At 27.1% G+C, this 20,727-nt stretch overlaps 3 protein-coding genes and 1 long non-coding RNA gene across 4 annotated transcripts; 1 reads left to right on the forward strand and 3 right to left on the reverse strand.

Annotated features, from left to right (window-relative positions):
- Positions 1 to 174: 174 nt before the first annotated feature.
- Positions 175 to 4,267, reverse strand: LOC112691358 (presequence protease, mitochondrial). The gene is made up of 2 exons (XM_025565592.1): positions 4,063 to 4,267; positions 175 to 3,249 (listed from the first exon to the last, which is right to left on the reverse strand). The coding sequence occupies exon 2, from the start codon at positions 3,223 to 3,225 to the stop codon at positions 217 to 219; it is 3,009 nt and encodes a 1,002-aa protein (XP_025421377.1). The 5' UTR covers positions 3,226 to 3,249; positions 4,063 to 4,267; the 3' UTR covers positions 175 to 216.
- Positions 4,268 to 7,742: 3,475 nt separating this feature from the next.
- On the reverse strand, positions 7,743 to 8,982 carry LOC112691484. Its single transcript, XM_025565750.1, has one exon. It carries the CDS (start codon positions 8,802 to 8,804, stop codon positions 7,875 to 7,877), a length of 930 nt encoding a protein of 309 aa, XP_025421535.1. The 5' UTR covers positions 8,805 to 8,982; the 3' UTR covers positions 7,743 to 7,874.
- A 1,539-nt stretch (positions 8,983 to 10,521) lies between these two features.
- On the forward strand, positions 10,522 to 10,944 carry LOC112691086 (CGG triplet repeat-binding protein 1-like). Its single transcript, XM_025565230.1, has one exon. It carries the CDS (start codon positions 10,522 to 10,524, stop codon positions 10,942 to 10,944), a length of 423 nt encoding a protein of 140 aa, XP_025421015.1.
- A 7,190-nt stretch (positions 10,945 to 18,134) lies between these two features.
- Positions 18,135 to 20,626, reverse strand: LOC112691890. The gene is made up of 5 exons (XR_003149362.1): positions 20,332 to 20,626; positions 20,118 to 20,257; positions 19,513 to 19,702; positions 19,283 to 19,448; positions 18,135 to 19,198 (listed from the first exon to the last, which is right to left on the reverse strand). It is a non-coding gene; the product is annotated as an uncharacterized LOC112691890 (long non-coding RNA).
- Positions 20,627 to 20,727: the final 101 nt, after the last annotated feature.

Genomic DNA, 20,727 nt, shown 5'->3' on the forward strand with positions numbered 1-20,727 from the left:
AATAAGTTTCATACATTTAAACATTGTTGAAATATTTTTAATGTATGAACATAAATTTATAAAAATATATACTTATAGATTGAAAACAACGAAGAATACTAAAAACAAATATTTATAGTAAGCCAATATTTTTTTAATTTTAAATAATACTAAAATTAATGATGTAAAAACAAAATCACTTTTGAATTTATAAATAAATTACAAAACAATAATATTTTATAAATCTTCATGGTTAGTTACATTCCATTTTGCTACTGAATTAATCTCATTATTTTCTGGACCAATTAGAGCTTTAGCAAAATTTGAATTTGAAAAATATAAATTAGCGACATTTAAAATATCATCTATTGTTACATTCATAATTTGGTTCCTATGTTCTTGTTTGATTTGTTGATCCATATCATATATAAATAATCCATTACCTTTAGCCATTGGTGCAACAGGATGATCTATTCCTTGGAAAATGGCTAATTTTGCTTCATTTAGCTCTTCAAGAGTTATTTTCTTTTTATTTACCCAATTACAAGCATTGTCAAAGGCTTGAAATGTTTCAACAGGTTTTGGGTCTCTATAAGAATACATTTGAATGCTACCAGAAGAACTTATAGATGCACCAGAACCATAGGCTCCATTCTTTTCTCTTACTGTTGGTAGTAAGTACTTTGAACTCATATACTTGCAGAGAACTTTAAGTGGAGCAAAATGTTTATGAGTATAATGAACACCAGGAAGAGCTTTAGCACAATAATTAACAGAAAATGGTAGTACATGATGGAAACATTTTACATCATTGTCTGAATTTTCAAATGTATTATATTCTTTTGACAGATTCCAATTACCAGAAGTTGAGTTCAGAAAATTTTCAAGACCATTGATAGCTTTAGAATTATCTTCTGTAATGGTCAATGAACATTTCATAGTATTTTTATTCAATATTTGTTCACTGATTTTTTCTAGTTTCTTTAATATAGGCGATAAATCTTTCATTTGAGCAATTCTTTTCATGGAACTAACATACTGGAGTCCACCATATGATTCACGTTGAGCATCAATTGGATTGATACCAGCTGTTGCACATAACATGGCATACATGTGTCCACTGCCTGAAATACTATTAGCTAAACTACTTGCTTCTTCTTGAATAAGAGTTTTAAATCTATTCTCATTTTCAAATGTTACTTCTGAAAATATTTGTTTCCACAAATCAAACATTTCATTGACATTTTTGTCCAAACAATGAGAATTTAGAATAATGGTTTCTTTCATGTTGTATAAATCTCTAGGAGAATCTATAATACCTTGAGATATGTTTAGACCACCTGTGGATTTTCTCACTAATTGGTCAAACTGTCGAAAGTCCATGGATTTGGTACCCATTCTAGTAACTACATTACAAAATAATGGAATAAGATTCTTAAGATCATGAGAAAAATGTGATGTGTTTAATAAGCTTTTAAAATAAGTCACTTGGTTTGTTGGTTGAGGAAATATAAACACTGGTGTATTATGTATATTTTCTCTTTTGAGTGGTACTGAATCAGTTGTCTTTTTTAAATCATCGAGGCTCAAGGACGGTAAACATGTAATATCTTGTACTGCATCTTGTTGCTGTCGAAGTTCTAACCCTTGTTGATAAATATTGTCTTTGTCTGCATCAGATAAAGAAGCTAATTTTTCTTTTAGTAATTTTTCTTCATTTTTTTTTCTAAGTTCTTCATAGTTGTTTTGTGGTGACATAGTTATTACAAGTTTGTGTTTATTATTTAATAAAAATGTTTCAACTAATGATTCTAAGTAATTAGGTTGATTAATTAATTTTTTCTTAAACTCATCAATTTTTTCACTGACACACATTGAATCTATGATATTACCATCATGATTCCAAATAGGTAAAATACCATATAACAGGTGTAAACCAAAATTTGAGGTTTGATGTCTCATAGAAAGTTCTACTGAATGTAAGATATTATCAATATCCTGCTTATCAAAACCTTCTTTAATTATTGATTTAATTGTATTTTCATAAATTGATTCTACACGTTCAAAATCTGATTCATTAATTCCTTGGAGTCCTACTGCAAAAAAAGTATCTCTTGTTTGATCTGTAAAACCAGTTGCAGAACTAAAATCTGTTCCAATGTTTGGCTCTATAAGAGCTTTGTAAAATTTAGCGTTTGGTCCATTTAATAATAACCTTGAAAGAATAGCTAACTCAAAAGTATCTTGTGTATTAGTAATATCACTCCACAGGGTGCCAATACTTAAAGATGATTGTTTATCTTTAGGTATCATTGGATCTTCTCTGCAAGTAATATGTTTGCGTTTAGGTAATGTCCATCGGCTTTCATTTGGAACCTTGGATTCATTTTTAATAGATAGATCTGCTGAATAATTTTTTAAGACTGTATCGTTTAAAAACTGTAGATGTTTTTCCAAGTTAAAAGTGCCATATGAATAAAAACGACTATTACTAGGATGATAATATCTGTCGTGAAAAGCAACTAGATCAGTATGTGTTAAGGATGGTATAATACTAGGATCGCCACCGGAATTAACACCATATGTATTACTTGGCAATATATTATTCAGAAAATGCTCATTATAAATTTGTTGATTATCTGAATAAACACCTTTCATTTCATTATAGACAACTCCTTTAATTTCTATTGGAGAGTTTCTATCATCAACATTTTTATGTTCCAAACGCCAACCTTCTTGTCGAAAATCAGATTCTCGTAACATCGGATTAAATACAGCATCTAAATACACAGACATTAAATTATAATAATCAGATTGATTTTCTGTACAGAATGGGTAAAATGTATAATCAGGCGCAGTCATGGCATTCATGAAATTAGCCATGGAGCGGTTGAGCATTTTAAAAAATGGGTCACGACATGGAAATTTATGACTTCCACACAATGTGGTATGTTCAAGAATATGAGGTAATCCATTAGAATGCTTTGGAGTGGTACGGAATGCTACACTAAATACATTGTTTGTATCTTTTCTATCAATATGCAAATAATCTGCTGCAGATTTTTGATGTTGAAGATGTAATGCTGTAAGTTGAAAATCACTGATATGTCTGATTTCTTTAACAACAAATCCTTCTATTTCTTGTCCAACTTGGAAACTTGAATTATTACATGTTTTTGTTTGCAATACACTGAGGTTTCGTATACTTGCACGTTGTTTATTAAGTACTTTTGAAAGTCTCAGCATCTTAAATAGTTTTATGCTATTACCCTGAAAAAAATATGTTTTATTGAATATGCATAAATATATCTATTATATTATTTTATATGATTATATATCATTTTATATTAAATATATATAAATGTGATAATGTTTAACAAATGAGTAATGGTAGAAAAAGGTTATCAAATAAGTTTTAGTATAATAATTGGAATATTTTATGATTAGGATTGCCAGATTTGAAATCCCTCAACTGGAACATCATATTCAATATTTCTTTTTTTTATGTAATGTTCATATGGAAACAAAAATAAATATATCGCTTTGTAATTTAAATATTTATTAGCTAATACAAAAATACATTATTATTATATATAACCATGCCGATTAGATAACAATGATTAGTGTACAATATTATTCTATGTTTTATTATTAAATAATACAATATCAAACGTTTTTTTCTTAACTTCTATTAACTGGGTCGAACTGAATAATTGTCTGGGACACTAGGACAGTTCCAATTGAATAAATTGGCAGTCTATTTATGATACACAGTGCTCCAATAACCTGGTGTATTGTGTATGTCAAACACACGTATACAGAGCCACAGCCTATAAGGAGCCCAAAAATAAAAATTGAAAAATATGTAGTAAAAAATAAAATAAAACTATTTTGTTATAATAATTATTTATGGAGATTGAAAAATAATTTATTGATTTTGTTTTGTACACATTGTGCACCAACGTTTATGTTGAATATTGTATAACTGAAATTTAGGTATTTTTAAAGAAGTATAATAAGAAAATTACAACTTAATTATAATTTAATTAATATAAATATTAGTTTCTTTAGATATTTACTCACGTTTTAAAATACACTATTAGTGACAATTATATATAACTTATTCTTTGAGGTAATTCATAAATAACAGTAACTAATGATTCAATATTAAAACATCATACAATTTGTCTGAAAACTTTTAATGTTGGACTAGTTATAATAAACAGTAATTAATGAAAAACAAAATTAATTTTTCGATTGCCGGACTAGGTAACGTTTTATCAAATGTATTATGTTTATTATCTTGGAATATCAGAGTATATATTCTGAGTTATATGGTATGTTACAGGAGCGTTTAAATACAGGAATACACAGCTGATTGTACGCATGTGCTTATATAAAGATAATAAAAATGTATTAATATCTTAAGCGGGAAATTTGAATTTCAAACAATTCAATATCAAACAGGTAATTCTCTGTAATAGATATATTATATATTGTTATCTATTTTTTAAAAACGCTAAAAAAATATAAAATTTGTTCACCAATAAGTTTAGATGACATAATCAGGGAAACTTTATAAATGAAATAATATAAAAAAAAAAAATTCTCTACAAAACACCATGATTATTAAACAAAACCAAATATAGTATCAATACAAATTATAAATTTTCATTATTCCTAGTGAGATCTGAAAAAAATATTAAACTAACTAATTTTTTTTTAGGTAGACGATTAGATCTTGTTTTTTTTAATCTTTATCTACAAAAATAAAATAAACCACTTTTATATTACCTATTTTATAAAAGTAAAATAAATATTGTAAAATAAATATTAGGGAATTAATTAGATAAATTATTATACTTTAAAGTTTATACTATAATATTTTGAGAGATTTGTTCAATGAAAAAATTAATATGTAATTGTATTTTATTAATTTATAATACACGAAAAATAATAGACGACAATCAATAATTGGTAAATTAATATAGTTATATTATAGGTAGACGTGTACTGTGTAGATATATCAGTACATACACTACTAGTGCGTATGTATCTTGTTTAAATACTACACCACGGCTGTAAAGTGACATTGTTGTATAATAATAGCGAATACACATAATTAGCGAAATGTATACATGATGTCAGTGCCGGAGCAAGGTTTTGCGTTTTCTTCAGGGCAAATAAAAAATGTTGGGCCCTCATTCGTATCTTATACATTACATTGCCATTCTAAATTAATTATAGATTTAATTCAAAATTTAATTTTGTCCATCGATTTTTAAACAAACAATTACTGTACAATAGTTAGGTATTATATTATTTGCATAAAAAATAAACTGATTATCTTAATCATTATTATAAAAACTTAAAATACAAATATTATTAATAATTACTTTTACTAAATAAATGTATAATAACTAATATGGAAAATAATAACTTTAATTTATAAAAGAAGTTTAAAAAAAATATGTGTACTGAACAATTTATAATATTTCAAATGCAGAATACATTATTAAAATAAAATATTGTCAATTATGAATTATAATTCTTTAATTTTTGTAGTTTTTTGGATGGAAAGTCACTTATAATATCTTTATAATTTAATTTTTCTGAAAATTCTTTTTCTATACAAATTGTAGCAAGTCCAGTAAGTTTCCTGTCGTGACATGGTACTTCGTAAATATATTTTAATAAGTTTTAATTTAGATTATGTTCTCTCTGCTCTAGCAGACGTAATAGGAATAATTCTAACATAATTCGAAATGCAATATTCAAGTTGGGAAATGTATTAATTTTTTTTATTTCAGATAGTACTTGAAGTGTTGTAGTATTTTTATCGATTAAATGGCAGAAAATTAATATTTCTTCATATAAATCATAACCATTTATATCTTTTTTGTTATTCTCTGACAAACGTATTTCCAAACCTTTGCAAAAATTTAAAATTTCTAAATTAGAGACATGACAAAGTTTCTCAACATCATAAAAAAATCCAAAAACTTTATTAAATGTATTTATTTAATCGAATTGAATTTATTTCTTTTGTAGAAAGAGTATTAGTATTAATACTATATATACATATTAGTATACACATCAAATGCGAATATGTGATAAACCGATAATGAAGATAAAAACGTTGAACATTTTAGTTTTAACAAACATTTTATTTTCAACGTAGCTAACGAAAATAATCTAGTAGAAATTAAGTAAAATTTCTTGTGATACTTGAGTATTTTGGGTAATATGTTGTGAGTATGTTTTGGGTAAATTTTTTTTTTTTTTTTGTTTCATTCAGGTAGGAGCAATATAAATAACGGGGCCCCAAAATCGCGGGGCCCAGGACACGTACCCCATTCGCCCCGACGCTTGCTCCGGCACTGCATGATGTATGCAGGACCGGCGTTAGAAGGAGCATTAATTTGTTCAGGACCTCGCGCAAAACGTGAAATGCCTGGCGAGAGCGATGCCTTGAGAAATCCGTTGGTATATAACAAAACAGATTAACAAAACAATGTTATAATATATTTAATATGTCATGAAAACCTAAAAAGTTTATCTTATCGCATTTCTTAAATGAAGTTAGTCATTACCCGATATGGAGTGCAACTGTCACCGAGTCTGATCACATATTATCTTATTTAATAATGACCTACAGGTCTACAAATGACTATAGTCTATTGGTAAAATAAGTTTTGCTCAGGACCTCGCAAAAGGTAGCGCTGGCCTTGGAGCAAGCGCAGATCCAGTTTACCATAACGAAAGGGACGGATTATACGATTACAATACTATTGTTCTTATCGACTATTTATTAATTTATGTTATAAAAATAAAAGACGAAAATGTGTGATAATAACAATACATTAGAATATTATTACGCTAGATAATGCAATTTAATAGTACATCAAATTAAATTTACACATTTTGATACGGCCAACAGGGGGGGGTCCGCTTATCGACCCCTTCTGGATCCGCGCCTGCCCTGTAGGTAAGGATTATAGAACGAGCCAGCCATTATGAAATGCTGAATAACGGTCGGCCAGACCTATTGATTATCAATTTTAATTTTATTATCTATCTTATTGTTGTTATTATATTAATATAACTTTATTTCATTAATCAATACACTTCAGGAGTAAACTTTTACATATTTGTTAATTTTTTGTCGAATTATTTTTCTATTTATCATGAATTACAAGCAAGAACCGGCCTTAAATTGGCCATCTAATGATCAATCACGAACCCACTTCTTATTTCGAGTATTTTGTATATCAAAAATTAATCGTTCTGCTAATTCTACACACGCAAGGCGAATTATTCGTCTTAAAATGGTACGATGTGATTCGATTGACGACCTTTTACGTCTGGCTATCTCGCTATCTCGTACAACCCCGTGTGTGACAACCTAGCCGCGGCAACTTGAAGTGGCGAGATGTCGCTGCTAGTGGTCTTGGCGAATAAAATCGTCTTGTGAGACTGGGCTTTAATTAATCCCACAACAGCAGCGCTTGCTTAATGATGTTGTCCTTATAGTCACCACCAAAAATCGGTCAGAGAGCTATTTATAGTACTTATAATCAACAGTAGTATAGGTATTTAAAATTTTACAATGAAATAAACAATTCTACAAATACAACATCTCCAATTCCCTAATCAATATATTTTAAAAGTAATTTAGAACAATTACTGTTTGTAATAACAAAAACACAATTTATTTATTTATTTATTTTTTTTGATTATAGAATTATAGTGTTAACCCGAAAATACTTACCTGTAGAAAATTACAAGTACTATTAGTGACATGAATTACCGTCAGCTAACATTTCATACACTCATAATATGATTTATATATACCTATATATATCTTTTCAGGTTCAACTATTATGCATCATTAACTAAACTTCGTATTGTCTGAATTGCTTGCGTATAGCATTCCTATTGTTAACGCTACTAATTAAGTTCATTAACTGAGCTTTATGCACAAATGCGGCTTGCTGTGTGCTATTTAGTTGATCAAAGGGCTTATTAAACTTCATGAAAATTTCATTAAGCGTGGCGTTATACTCTTTCAAAATCGTAATAAGAGCTGTATCATTGACTTTATTTGGTTCAGGAAATAACCAATTCTTACTGACGTATTCAGCAGTAAGCGTTGATACCAAATCAATAGCAACATTTCTAGCTATGTTTCCTGTTATTGATCCAAGCTTCTTAGCATCAGCCATCATATATATCGGCATTTTAAAATCACCGTTGTAGTCATAGTTATGCTTATCTCGTTCGTGATTGTATCCTACTGATGAACCTGGCGGATTATGAACTAGTGTATTGTTATAACTTGGCTGGGAATGTGGGTTTGAATTTACATTCATACCAGTATTTTTAGATCGAGGATAAATTGATCTCTTTGCTCTTGATAAATGTTCATAAGTCAAATTAGTATTATTATTCTCCTGCCGCAACCGTTGCAGATAATCGTCTACATATTTATTATTTATACATTCTCCATCACAATTACAACCAAACATATTACAAGATCCAGTCGAGCAAAAGACATTCCCCTTCTTTTTAATATAACCAGGTGAACACATAGAATAGGAACATAATCCCTTAATCATGTCATTCATTATCTCCATTGACGACGGCATACCAACTTCTCTTCCTTCGTCTGTAGGTTCTAGCAATTTTAATTCTGATACAGATTTAGATTCAAAGTTACATGGTAATGACTGCATATAAGGTAAATGACAACACAATGATGTTATTTCAGAAACAAACAAACATATCACAACAAATGTAGCAAGCTGATATGCATATAATTCCATTATGTTCTATTATTTTTTTCACAAAAATTCTCAAAACAATCGAATCCTTAAATTGAAATAAATTGTGACGCAGTCTTACAGATCAAATCAAATATTTATACTAACCAATACAAGTTACTGGCACTGTTGAACTCTGATGTGAAAATACAGCAACTTATTCCAATGATTTTTTAGTTATTTAAAATACATTTATAATACATTATATATATATATATATATATATTATGTGTATCTAAAGTTTTCAGAGAAATGTTCTTCTAAATTGTGGTAACCAGGAATATCGAATTAATTGACTGTTGTTAATTAAAACTTCTCGTTTGATCCTCGAACGTCCTTATCGTATTTAATTACAGTCACTTCAGTAAAACAACAGAACCTTATATAATATAGTGCCATTAATATATATAAGTATTTAAAACAAAAAATATTTGAATAATTTTTATATTAAAATAATTAATAGGTATTAGTTTTCAATAATTACACAACACTATAGACACTCATATCACAAAGCTCGATAAACTAGTAATTTGTTATTCACGAATATTGTAATTAATATATTTTGTAAGATAAAAAAAATATGTTTACATCCAGTGTCGGCACTATTCGGCCTTATCTACCAGGTATTATGGATACATTTTTACATTCTGAATGTTGGTTTTACCATAGATTAGATAAAATCTAATATAAGGTTTTACCATGATGTGTTTTTTATTCGTATTCCCTAATGTCACGTACAGCAGTGTTTAATAAATTTAGTAGTGAAAATATTTTAAATGGCTTCTCAATGTAAAATGTCAATAAAAAGGAAAAGAAATGTTATTTTATTAATCGTTCAAAAAATTGAAATTTTGGACAAATTAAAAAGTGGTGATACTGAGCGTCACTTGCTAGAACGTACAAATTAAATGAGTCTAATGTTCGAGAAATACGTAAAAATGAAGAAACAATACGATAGATAAGAAATAAATTAGTAGTAGGAATTAAAAAAAATTAAACCTAACCTCCCTTTTTACATTGATTTATGGTCTCGTTATGCGCGCAGGTTTTCTGAAACGTAACCTTCGCGGATAACGAGGAATTAAGGAATTACTGTATATTAAAAAAGATATATCGAAAAATATAAAAAGCGATGATATTTTAAATATCTTTGCTGATACAAATAGATATTTGTCATTAAATTAACATATTAATTATTTTTAAATATACGTTATTTAGTGCTTTTTTAATACAATTTAAACATATCTATATTTTTAATAGTAATAAGTAGGGCTAGGATTTATATGCATTTGCATATTTTTTTCCTTAAGTCCAAACAGATTTGTCCACGATTTTGCTTACTCTCGTTTAAATAAAATCAATTTTTTTTGCATATTTTGAACACAATGCATATAATTGCATATTTATAGATTTTTGAGTTTTTTATTTTTTTTAACTTAAATTTTTAAATTTTTATAAATTATTGTTAATTTTAAATGGCGTTTATTTCATAATACCGATAGTTTTTGGTTTATCCGTCGAATTGTAAATATGTATAAATATATAAATGTATAAATATTACCTATTTAATCTTATCTTGGTCGGACGACCGATAGGATTACCTACACATTATTTAACGACGTAATTTCATGAGTACGACGTGTGTTGCGTAAATGTGCGGACACATATACTTAAAAATTTGAGTGGTTTTAATAACAGTATCAATTAACAATTTTATAAAATGCCGAAAGTTCAAAGTGAAAGTGCCAAGTTACGTCAATTTGTAGAAGAATTTTCAAGTAACGTTTTTAAAACAGATGGTAAAATATTATATTGTATTATTTGTGATCAAGCTGTGCCCGTAAAAAAACGTTTTCAGGTGGTACAGCATTTAAATAGAGGCAAACATAACAAAAATATTAATTTAAAAGCCAAATCTAAACAGTCATTCATTAAAAATACATTAGATAACCAAAATAAACAAGCGAATTTTCCTCTAGATTTATATCAAGCAATGTTAGAATCGGATATACCTTTATGGAAGTTAAATCATCCATCATTTAAAAAATTTTTAGAAAAATATACTGGTAAATATGTTCCTGACCAGTCTGCAATTAGCAAAAACTATGTTTCTGCAATTTATGAAAATACTATAGTATTTTAGAGATATATTTCTCGTATTCGTTCAGAAATTGGTAATGGCCCAATTTGAGTTTCAATAGATGAGATCACGGACGTTGACGGTCGATATGTTTGTAACGTCATAGTTGGTCTCCTCCACGAAGACAATTATTTAAAGCCGTATCTATTAATGTGTGAAGAACTTGAAAAATGTAATTTCCAAACTATTGGCAAAATATTTAATGATGCAATGCATCTATTATGGCCATCAGGAGTGAAGTACAAAGAAGTATTATTTTTTGTTTCTGACGCCGTGCCATATATGGTTAAATCAGCGAATTCCTTGACTATGTTATACCCTAATTTAATTAATTTAACATGTTTAGCACATGGGATTCATAGAATTAGCGAATGTTTACGAAATTAATATTCTACTGTTGATAAATTAATAGCGACAATTAAAAAAGTATTTTTGAAAGCTCCCGGCCGAATTATCAAACTACGTGAACTATTCCCAAATTTACCTTTACCACTTCAACCAATTATCACTAGATGGGGTACATGGTTAAATGCAGTAGAATATTATTCAAATAATTTTGATTCAATAAAATCTGTAATATCACGTTTAGACGACGAAGCAGAATCAATTAAAAAATCAAAAGAAATGTTTGAAGACAAACATTTACAAAATGATTTAGCTTATTTAAAAAGTAATTTTTGTTTTTCTCATCCAAGCTATTACTAACCTAGAAAAAAGTACACTATCTCTTGACGAAGGTTTTAACATTATTTTAAATGTGAACTCTATGGGCCGTAAAATGAATGGAAAAATCTCTTTTTAGTGAGAGATTCTCTTATTCTAGTTTGAACACCAGATGTAGATTTTGATATAATATTTGCATCATCGTAAGATTGTACCACAAAAAGAATATCAGAAATGCAAAGTCTTTTTTAGAACAGAAAGAATTTTACTAAAAATATGTTTGGCTCCTCTCCCACTTGATACATTATAAAATCTAATAAATCATTCATATACATTATAGCTATAGGGTATAATGCATCATATACATAGGGATAGTTTTTCTGTTTTATAAGATCTAAAGATTAAAAAAAAAAAAATTAATGAAAATAAAATGATGTAAAAATTGATTAATATCTCATTCCTAAGTATAATTACTAATTATTCTTCTTGAGTATAACATTGTTTCGGCACACATGTGGAATACATTCTATAGTCTTTAATTTCACTAATAGTAATATTTATTGTCATATTGAACAAACTTTAAGTATTCTATTTTGAAAGATCCAACTTGTATAATACATTTTTCTGCAAAAAAAATCTGAAAACTCTTTATCGTTCTTGGCAAAAAATAAACACTGATTTTAAACATTTCCTGTTGACAAGTAATTTATGATTCACAAACAGTAAATGGTACTAAAATAAAAACTTAATAAACTATATAATAGAAAATATAGAATATTATAGATTCTACATGAATTAGAAACTGTAGATGACTATTCATCATGACGTCTTAGAGCAAGACCCTATTCGGCATAAAAGAGATTTATATTTATTTTTTATTTTTTTTGACCGTTGATAATTGAGTAAATATAGTAGGAGTCGATTTTGAACTGTTATAAATATTATAATTAACAGTCAATGTTAAATGTTGAACAGTTTTTGAATGTTTTAACAAATTTTCATTCCACTAAAAAAAAAAAAAAACAATATAATTAAATGATTAATATACTTTATTTACAAATATTTTATTTTAGTTACAATAGTTATTTTTCATTTATATAAATTAATACTCAAGTAAAAAACATACTTTTCTTCATTTGTTGTATACAGTTTTGATTAAATTGTATGTTTTTAAATTATTTGCATAACGAGTACAAATAGCACAAAAATTTGTATTACAAAATACATTATATTCTAGGCATTCAAATTCACTATAGTATTCAGCATTAAAACTTCTGAGTTCCAAATTTCGTTCTTTCCAAAAAAATTCTTCTATATTTTCTTTGTACAATAAAATAATGTAACACAATGTATTAAAAAAATGTAATGCATTATGTATGAATGCAAACAATGAGTTTATTGATAATAAATAATGTCCATATTAGAAAAACACACAACATTTGAATTGGGTCGTTAACAATACGATATTAAAGATAAGCGTTGAGCGTCCTCGGTATCTTTCCATTCTCGCACACGCTAAAGAAAAATAGAATTATATAAAAATAATTAAATAAAAATGGACATTCAAGTTAGGGTGAATAGAAACCATAATAACTACAACAGACCTTAGTATATCATCAGTTAATGTTTTTTATATAATTAAAATAAATTGTTGTAAATAAAAAACTTTTAAATTTAAATAATATTTTTTTTGGCAGCACACTGCGACGGAATCAATGATGAAGCAGATAATCTATGATCAATTTTATTTGTCATATTCTATTTTCGTTTGTTAAATATTTTCATTCATACAAATTACATTTTTTTTTTTTAATTTCTGTCAAAAGTACGTATAATTATTTTTATTAATAAAAAATAAAATAATAGAATTATAATTTATTTTTCTATAATTCTCAACAAATAATTGATTATTAAAACATTGTAATTATTTTTTCTTTTTACAGTAAACAGCTGAAGTCTAAGAGCTAATCCAGAGTGAAAAGAACTTACGAAAGATAAACACATAAGTTCTTATTTACTCCCTCTATGTTTTTATAGCTACTATTTTTATTTTTTATATTTATTCCAATACCTTTTTTAAAACTTTTAATAATTAAGTATTCTTGGTTATGTAAATAAAATGTTTCCATTACCTAAATACATTTATTCCATTCAATATTATGTACAAAAAATTTTGTAATAAATGTAATTAGTCAAAATGAAAATGTTTAACAAACCCACATAGAATATGACAAATAAAATTGTACATAGAATTATAAGCTTCATCGTTGCTAACCGTTGTGGTTTACCGCCAAAAAAACATTATTTAAATGTAAATGATTTTTATATACGAGTACAACCATTGATTTTATTATAAAATACATTAAACTATGAAATATCAAGATCTGTTAAATTTGCAATATTTTGGATTCATCTTCGTGTATGTTTCTGTTTCAAAAAAATTTATACAGAAATAATTAAACTATAGTCCTTGTTAAAATATTACTATGTACAAATAAAACAACGTATTGTAATTTGAAACACCGATAAAGTATTTAAAATTTACAATTTCATATAGCAATTAAAAATATTTATAAATATTTCTCAATTCCGATAAAAAAGTATGCCAAGAAAGCATTAGTGTCCTGGTTTCACTTCAAGTTATGAAAAGAAACATAAAAATAAATCAATTTATATTTGAATATTTTGAAATAAAATTTGGTTGAATAATTTAAATAAAAATATATTTCATAAATATAAACGCAATTGATTAAGGTTTATTATAATAAGGTAATTTTAATCATATGTTTAAAAGGTTTTAATATATTTCTTGTCAAATAAATAATTTTGATTTTAATAACATTCAATATTTAAAAAGTATATATAAAAAGTATAATAAAATATTTTAGAAAATAATTATTATATATATTAATTATATTAATTAATATATATTTACGATATTTATTGGCATCTAAATTATGTAACTGAAGTCCGGGAAAAAAGAAAGTTTTTTACCCCCAAATTTTACACCCACGATGAGTACTTGTATGAAAAAATGCACCTATAACATCTGTGGACGTTGAACGGTCGTTTAGTACTTACAAAATGATATTAACTGAAAAAAGAACCAACATGATCCCACAAAATATGGAAATGTATTTTGTAATTAATTGTTATGAAAACAAAAAATAATAGTTTTTTTTATATTTAAATATTTTTTTGATTTAATTTGATGTTGAAAGGTTCAACATTTCTATTTTATTATTTGTTTAAACTGTTTTAAAAACATATAATGATATTTTTTTTATATACTTAAATATTTTGTTGATTTAATTTGATGTTGAAAGGTCCAACACTCCTAATTTTGTTATATTTGTTATGTTATAAATTTATTAAATTTGTAGTTGATAAAGTAATATAAATTTATAATGCATATTTGAGCATATTTTTCATTTATTTGTGCATATTAATGCATATTTTGACCCTTTTTCTTTGCATATTTGCATCATATTTGCCACATTTTTAGTGCATATAATTCCGGTCTCTATTTATAATCAATGATATTACATACAATAATTGTGTATCCCATTACAATACGTGTGTACAAATTTAACGCCACCGCCACCGCGGCAGTGTGTGGGGACCTAACCTAACCTAACCTTAAAGGCGCGTTTACACGGTGACAGTACAGTCATGACAGCACTGTCGTATAGTAATGCGACAGCTACTGTCACATGAAGATGAGCGTTTACACGGTGACAATAATTGTCATAACAAATATTGTGTTTCGTGCGATAGCTAATTAAAATTGACTAACAGTGTTACTAGTTTATTTTATTATTCACTTTATTATAATTTATAATTAACTGATTCACTTATTGTTTTAATTTTGCCTATTCTTAAAGTCAGGTATACATTTATCCCATAAACAAGGATGTTCTTCGTAATATTTTAGAAATTGAATAGTATCAAAAACCATTTTGAATTATAATTTCATTTATATAATTTTCAATTAATTATTATAATTAGATATATATTATTATTTAAACATTTAAATTAATTGAATAAAAACTGTAGGTATATGTAATAATAAGTAATAATTGATAACAACACATAGAGTAAAGAATGTAACAACAATACAAAAATCGTACTACGGTAGTAGTTGACAGTGTGGTAGTCACTGTTTACACGATAGAAGTGGTTGTCACACTGTCAGCTAGTTACTGCCTACTATCTAGAAGAGCTAGATAGTTCGACAGCTGGTAGTTGACAGTGTGGCAGCAACTGTCATTATGTTTACACGACGACAGTCTTACGACAGCGACTATCATGACGGCGACTGTCGAGTGCTACTGTCATCGTGTAAACGCGCTTTAATCTTGTACACTACGTACAAAGATAAAAACCAGTTTACAATAATCAAATACAGATCTAGTGAGTTTCTTCTAAAAATAAACGACTGAAGATTATTAATTTCCCACATTGCGCCGTCGCTAATCAACGCGACTACAACGATTATAACGATGCCGACCACAACTAACTTGTGCCCGCAGCGCCACATAACGTTATCGACCAAATAGTACGCCATCGAAAAACCATCCAGTTAGCTATCTATACTATCTATAATCAATGCTATTACGCATAAAAACAGACAACAAATATATCAAACACAACAAAACAGACAAACCAATAAACAAATACCTAGCAAAAACCATAAATGCCGAAGAACAAAAACAGACCTACAACAAAGAGTATATATAATTCCCTAATTCGAAGCTAAAACAGTTGAACAGCTGTTTAACACTAACTAAAATCAACCAAACAAAAAAGAATACCTATAGAACTATTACGCATAAAAACGGACAACAAATATATTCAAAACCGTAAAAAGTACAGTCCATTAAACAAATATCTATCACAAATCATAAAATAAAGCCAAAGAACAAAAACAAATCTACTGTTATGGACATACGTAAATGTAGGTCCTTACAACTACCAATACGTAGGGGGATCACATAAATAGTAGAAATCGGTGAACAATATAGAAAGGAATGATTAAGACTCAAGGGTATAACGAATATGAGCTGTCAGGCTACATTTCAAAGTAATACAATAAATGCAATTAATAAAAGCGCATAACAAAATATGAGAAATGTGCGAATAGTAATATTACCGAGGTCAACCATTTAAATTACAATTTAGCACCTCAGGGTAGTAACAATAATTGGAAATAACAATAATTGGAAATAACTTATTACATAGAAATGCGCGGCTAATTCCCGCGACACCAAAGTATATAAGTGGGTTGGGAATAGACCAATATTCAGATGTGGTATATACATATATTAGCAAGCACCTCCACGCCAGATCATTTTTAATTAATTATTTGTACTTAGAGAATTTTCAAATAAACAGTTTAACTTAGTTGAGTATTTTTATTTGGAATATTCCTAAATCAACACCATCTTTACGGTTGAACTGACGGAACGCAACACTACATATAAAGTAAAAATAAAATCACTTATTATAAGCCAAAATACAATAAGTATTTATGCAAAAAAAAAACAATGAGTCAAAATACACGAGGAAACCATTTTTAAACATTTACTAAATTTTTCTTGCACAAGCTGGCCATTTGAAGTTACTTGTAAATATAGATGGTAACAATAACAATTCTATACCAATTACACTGAAAAAAATATTTGGTAATTTCAGCAAGAATCTTATAACTGCAATCAATTTTTTTGGTTACCTCTGTGACAACAAAACATTACATAGGAGTTACAATGTATGTTATGTTAACTATTTTGATAGTGGTAACTGTAAAATTTTGCTCTAGCTATACATTAAACTGTCTGAAGTCAGTACACTAGGCGAGTTGTTCACAAATCCTTTTGTAATATTTACCAAAAAAATGTTGCTGTAGCTATGCATTTAACTATCAGAAGTCAGTATACAATTGTGAGTTGTTCACAAATCCTTTTGTAATATTTGCCGAACAATTTTGTTATTAAAATACTATTTTTGTTATAAGTACTAATTCTTCTTATACAAATAGAATTTTCTTAGAAAGGCCTACAATATGATGTAGTACTTTTTGCAGTATTGTTTGTAACAATTATACAACCATTTTAGTTGGTTTTACAGAATACTTCTTTTGATTTCAGTGACTCGATCAGAGGGGAGGACAAAGCCCCTAATAACTTTTAAAGCTCACTAAAAATATGAATAGTATACATGTTAGGTATTTAAATGTACAAAATTTTCATAATTTATTATTTCAAATTTTTTATTTTTATTAAACATGATTACATAATTATTACGGTTTAGTAAGGTATATAGATTGTATGTTACAAGACATTTTGAATACCTATACTTTACAACAATGTTATTTTTAAGTATTCACAAGCAAATAAATATTTGATTAATTATTTATTATTACAAACATTTTATAATTCTACAAAGTATATAAAAGCTTATATTTCAATTTTTGAATTTTTATAATATATACATAAACAAATATGATTATAATATGATACAATATGATTGTAAGAATCTGAAGGATGTAAATAAACTTATAGTTACTGCACAAGTGAATAACAATAATATTAAATGGCACTTCTCAATGTAACACATGTAGAGCCATTTGACAGTACACTGGCATTATTAGGAATATGAGAATAGAGCATATGATATATAAGGACTTCATTAATTCTAGGTGTAATTACTTCATATGAACAAAAATTCTCATCAAAATCAATATTTAATTTTAAACATTTAAATACAACTACTGTATTATTATAAAAATATACATCATTTATGATACTAAACTCAGGGAGACTATTTTGGTTTACATCAAGAGTAAGAATCATTTTGATTTGATACTTAGTATCTTTAATAGAAATCCAAGAACAACTAATAAGTGAATCTAAAGAATCTATTACCATAAATCTTTTTATATTTTGGATATCAGTTTCACTAATTAAGTTGTTAGAAGAAACTGATTCAATAGTATTACCTAAATTTCCCTTAATAAACAGATTGTCGAAAAGTAGTTGTTGCCTAATAGCCTAACTCATACAAATATTACGTCGATACTAGAGGAATTGGCTTAGTTAATAATTTAAGTTATTAAATAAAATTAATGTCTAGATCACTGAGCAGAGAATTAACAGAAACGTAATCTGAATTATGAGCAGTTTTTATTTTATAAAAATCTTTTTGAATAAAATTCCATATGGGCAAACTTTCTACCGGATAAAGTAAATTTAAAGCATGAAAAATGTTGAAACAAGTATCTACTGTAGTTACAATTGAGTTTAAAACATAATATGTATCGTTAACAAGAACAAAATATTTAGAAATTTCATTAATACTAGGTCCTACTATTATAATAAGAGGCTGTAAAGTTAAACCTAATCGATTATACTTTTGTTTCCGTCTTATAATTGTCTCAATAAATTCTGAATTTGATTTTGTATGTGTAATAAGCCATCTCTGGATTCAATTTTTGAAGGTCTCCAAGCAGGTATTCCTTTTTTCCTCTTGGTTGTAACAGGAAAGAAGAGTAATAGAAGTATGATAAACGCTGCTACAGATGAAGTTTCTCCGGGTTCTAAAATCAAATTAAATGATTTGAAAATAATTTTAAAAAAATAAGTTAAATCAAAATATATTTAAGTTTAAAAAGAAAAACTACCTATTGCCAGATTTAGATAGTCTTTTATAATACACTTTTAACTAGTATTCTTGAGTGTATTATATATTTTTTGTCTTAATTGAAGAATCTTGTCTTTGTACACAGGGAAATTTTCAAAACAGTTTTCCTTTCTTTCTGTATAGATGGAGTTAAAATCTTCTATAAACTATAATTTTGAAATTCATTAGAAGTCATTGAATTTTATGATATTATTAAGTTATGATACTTACAAAAATATAGCCAGACAGATTTTTTAAAGCTGGAAAACTTTTCATGTAATCAGAAGGTTGAGTAGCACCTTTAGAATTTAAACTGAGTATATCTTTTAAACGTTTAGTTCTAGTGATTTCCAATATTTCTGTATCAAATTCCAAGGGTCACACAAATTATTTAACCATTGTATTTGTTCATCGAAATTTACTATAATTTAAATTATGAAAAAATTCAATTTAATAACAAAATAATGTTTTAAATAAAACAAAGTAGTTAGGTTATTGTGAGTAGAGTTAGGTATGTTAAATATTTAGATATTTTCATTGATGGTTATATTATAAAATTTAACTAAAAATTATTGTTGATTAAGTTTTAACTATATTTGTGTAATATTTTAGATTTTATGTCATATCTGAACCCTACTTGCACCACAATCACAGGCTTTAGTAAGTAGACAAAACATATAATAATACATGTTAATAAAATATTTTGATGGTAAATTAATTAGCTATTTAATAAATAAATAAATACAAACATAATAAGTGTCCTGAAAATAATACTACAAACTTAATTTTAAAAAAGTCTTAAGTAATCATAAGGCATGGATTAGTTATAAACTTACCAATTTCTGATGTAGTCTGATTCAACAAAAGTGAAGCCGAAGAATTTTCAAAATAAGGGGAACGATTGGTCAAAGATTATCTTCTTTTGTTGTTGAAGCAATCAAGAAGTTTCCTTTAGCTGCTTTTTTTATTGACGGGTCTATAGTAAAGGAAATATAATGACAGATTTAATTTAATGTTTAAATTACATGTTAATATGAAATTATTATTTACCATAGTACATGTAGAGTATGAAATATGCACTTAAATGTTCTTTAGGGGAAACTTTTGTTCTCTTGAGATAAAAAAAAGTAATCTTTGAGTTTTAACCGATTTTTCAGAATCTTCTTGAAGCTCTCTTTTGACAGTTAAATTACAAATTTTTCTTCGTCCACTATTGTCCAACAAACCATCAGCATTATAAGTTGCTAATAAAGCCTTTCCTTCAGTAGCGCTTTTCAAGTAATTTAACAAATTACAATCCTAAAAATTGAAAACAAAAATTCCTCTTATAAGTAACCCCGGAAAAAAAAACTAGATACTTAAACCCCGAAAAACAACCAGTGAAAAAATAACCAAATAAAAAACCTATAATAAAAAATTATGAGTAACCCATAATATAATAAATTT

Source organism: Sipha flava, unplaced genomic scaffold (assembly GCF_003268045.1).
Source record: "Sipha flava isolate LNK unplaced genomic scaffold, YSA_version1 115_pilon_pilon, whole genome shotgun sequence".
Classification (NCBI taxonomy): Eukaryota; Metazoa; Arthropoda; class Insecta; order Hemiptera; family Aphididae; genus Sipha; species Sipha flava.